At 41.9% G+C, this 3544-nt stretch overlaps 1 protein-coding gene across 1 annotated transcript; it reads right to left on the reverse strand.

Moving 5' to 3' along the window:
• Nucleotides 1-2434: 2434 nt before the first annotated feature.
• On the reverse strand, nt 2435-3544 carry b3gnt7l (UDP-GlcNAc:betaGal beta-1,3-N-acetylglucosaminyltransferase 7, like). Its single transcript, XM_057829921.1, has one exon. It carries the CDS (start codon nt 3542-3544, stop codon nt 2435-2437), a length of 1110 nt encoding a protein of 369 aa, XP_057685904.1.

Consider the following 3544-nt stretch of genomic DNA (forward strand, 5'->3'; position numbering starts at 1 on the left):
GGCCCCTACGGATCAGCCCTGCGACCCGTGTCATGTCAATATATAATGAAGTCTTTGACTGAACCATGATTTTTTTTTTTTTTTTTTTTTTTTAATCATTAATTCGATACAATGTTACTCATTACTTGAGTATTCAATGAATACTTTTTTTTTACTTGAGCACCTTTTCGGATGACTTATTTTTACTTGAGTAATATTATTTAGAAAGTAACGCTACTCTTACTTGAGTAAAATTCTTGGCTATTCTAACCACCTCTTTGCAGCACACTTCCAGCAGCAGCTAACGTTGCTGTTTATATTGACAGTGGGCTGCTACTGAGGTGAGTAAACACCACCAATAATAGCGGCAACCACTAGAGGCCACCGCAACTCGGATTAGTCAATATGTATTTACGATCAACTCAGCCAGCTATTAAATATAATAATGATCCTGATTATTTGATTTAGGTGTGTTGGAGGAGGGAGACGTGAAAAACAGACTGGATAGGTGCCTTCGGGGCCTGGAGTCGGTGACCCTGCTCTCGGAAGTCTTTTCTGCTAATAATGCATTTCATTTACATTTATTTCTTAATTTTGCGCATTAATTTCATGAAACCGTTTTGCACTGTAGTTTAACATGTTGCAAAATAGCACTTTGTTGCTCAAACATTATTGTACAGCATTTTTGCCTTATTTGTATCTCAAACTGAAAGACGCTTTTTACAGTCATATTTTTCACTGATCAGTTAAAACTATACTTAAACTCACACTATGAGGACAAAGTGTTCACATGCAATTTATTTTGGGTAAAGAACTTGTCAAATGTTATCGTGAGATCAGCGTTATCATGAGCCTTGGATTGCAAATCGTATCATGAGCAACCCAGAGGTTTTCCACCCCTAATATATACCATTTTATAAGAATTTTACTTCAGAATTACCCTGATTTTCTTGACAATTAAGGGGAGACAGCAAGAACCAAAAGTGGTATTTGTCATGTGGCTTTTTTTTTTTTTTTTTTTTTTGCCATGTGGCAAAATGGATTTTGCCATGGAGCATTTTTTCTTTGCCATGTGGCAAAATGGATTTCGGCATGTGGCATCTTTTTCTTTGTCATGTGGCAAAATTGATTTTGCCATGTGGCAAAATGGATGTTGACATGTGGCTTTTTTTTCTTTCTTTTTTTTTTTTTTTTTTTGGGTAAATTGACTTCGGTATGTGTCATTTTTTGGGGGGCTATATGGCAGTTTTGCAGGCCATGCACGTCTAAATTTTCCATTTATTTAAATGGCAGAAAAACGTGTGGCTGTGATTTTTGGCCATCCACTTACCATTACAGCGCACTAACATAGTCAGGCTATGCCATTGACGGCTATGCACGTCCAAATTTTCCATTCATTTTAAATGGCAGAAAAACATGTTTGGCTGTAATTTTTGACCATATACTTTATATTCGAGCGCATTGACATTCAAATAGCAATCAAGTCAGGCTATGCACATACCCCCCACCACCCCCAAAGAAAAAATGCCCAATGCCAAATTCCGTTTTGCCACATGGAAAAAAAAAATGGCCACATGGCAAAATCCATTTTGCCACATGGCAAAAAATGCCGCATGGTGAAATCCATTTTGCTACATGGCAAAAAATGCCACATGGCAAAATCCATTTTGCCGCATGGGGAAAAAAATTGCTACATGGCAAAATTCATTTTGCTACATGGCAAAAAAATTGCCACATGGCAAAATCCATTTTGCTACATGGCAAAAAAATTGCCACATGGCAAAATCCATTTTGCCACATGGCAAAAAAGTGCCACATGGCAAAATCCATTTTGCCGCATGGCAAAAAAATGCCACATGGCAAAATCCATTATGCTACATGGCAAAATCCATTTTGCCGCATGGCAAAAAAATGCCACATGGCAAAATCCATTTTGCCACATGGCAAAAAAAAAAATCCCACATGGCAAAATCCATTTTGCCACATGGCAAAAAAAATTCCACATGACAAAATCCATTTTGCCAAATGGCTCTTTTTTTGGATGGATTTTGCCATGCGGCAAAAAAATGCCGCATGGCAAAATCCATTTTGCTACATCGCAAAAAAAAAATTGCCACATGGCAAAAAAAAAAAAAAAATGCTGCATGGCAAAAACCATTTTGCCACATGGCAAAAAAATGCCGCATGGCAAAAACCATTTTGCCACATGGCAAAAAAAAATGCCGCATGGCAAATCCATTTTGCCACATGGCAATTTTTTTTTTTTTGCAACATGGCAAAAAAAATGCCACATGGCAAAAAAAAAAGCCACATGGCAAATGCCACTTTTGGTTCTCAGCCTTGCTGCAATTATAGCTTTAAACAGTTCTTCGTTTCATTACTTTACATCCTTAAGGCCATAGCACCTTTTACCTATCCCGTAGTGGTTCCCCAAAAGATTTACTGGACAAAAACGTCATATGGAAGTCCTCTGCGCACAAACCAGTTCTTCCCTTTGCACCAGCTTCCACATCTTGAGAAGCTCCTGCACGCTCAGTTTATGCACCACGATGAGGTTCTTGTAAAAGCACGGATCGCTGTTCATGGCGCTTACCCGGCGCCGGGTGATACCGAAGGTTCTGAACCCGGAATGCATCTCCGGGCTGATGCCAAGCTTCTGAAGACACATTCCCAAAAATACATCGTCGATGGGGTACAGCTCCAATTCTTGTGAAACCGCGAAGAGCCTCCTGGCCAGCTCGGAGGACATGAGGAACCCACCTCCTCCTACGTATGGTGGATACGGCTTATCGTAGAGTTCCTTGGGGATGTAATATTTACTCTGCCTGTTCCGGATGGGGATGGCCTTGGAGATGGTGTCCCCGACGAATAAAGCGGCGTCTCGGTTCTCCTCCACTTTGAAACCGATGAGATCCAGCAAGTTCTCTGTGTTGACGAAGACGTCGTCGTCACCTTTGAAGATAAACTCCACATCCGGGCAGAAGATGTGAAACCACTTGAGAAAGTTGACTTCTTTGAGAGTCAAGTTGAAGAACGTGTCCATGAAATCCCATTGCAGGATGTCCCCGTAGATCTGGTCCTCGTACTCGATCAGTTTTTGCAGGTTCTTAGCATCCTTGCCGATGGAAGGGCTCCCTAAAAGAAATACAGTCTTGATGTTCTTATTCCCGTTGGCTTTATATTCTCTCCCCCAGGTTTTGCGCACCGCCTCGCGCCGGTCGTGCTGCTCGATGACGGATTTCACCACCATGAGCAGATGCACTTGGTCCTTGCACTTCTCCGGGTGGTTGATAAGCATTGGAAAGTACCTGCAGTGTCGATGTAGGACGAATTGGTGAAACCTCGGGTCCAATTTTTGAAACCAGTTCTCGCTTTTCACCGCGTCGTCCTCGCTGCAGTTGAGTGTCTGCGCGTCCCAGAACGGAAGGCTGCGCGGTCCGAACGCCCGGTTTTGGATCACGCCGTTCTTCTCGGGGAGTTTGAGTTTATGGATTAAGAGGAGAGAGGCGAAGAACAAGGAGAGACTCAGCAGACCGAGTCGTTTTCTCCGGAAAAGATGCTTCAT

Source organism: Corythoichthys intestinalis, chromosome 2 (genome assembly GCF_030265065.1).
Source record: "Corythoichthys intestinalis isolate RoL2023-P3 chromosome 2, ASM3026506v1, whole genome shotgun sequence".
NCBI classification, from domain to species: Eukaryota; Metazoa; Chordata; class Actinopteri; order Syngnathiformes; family Syngnathidae; genus Corythoichthys; species Corythoichthys intestinalis.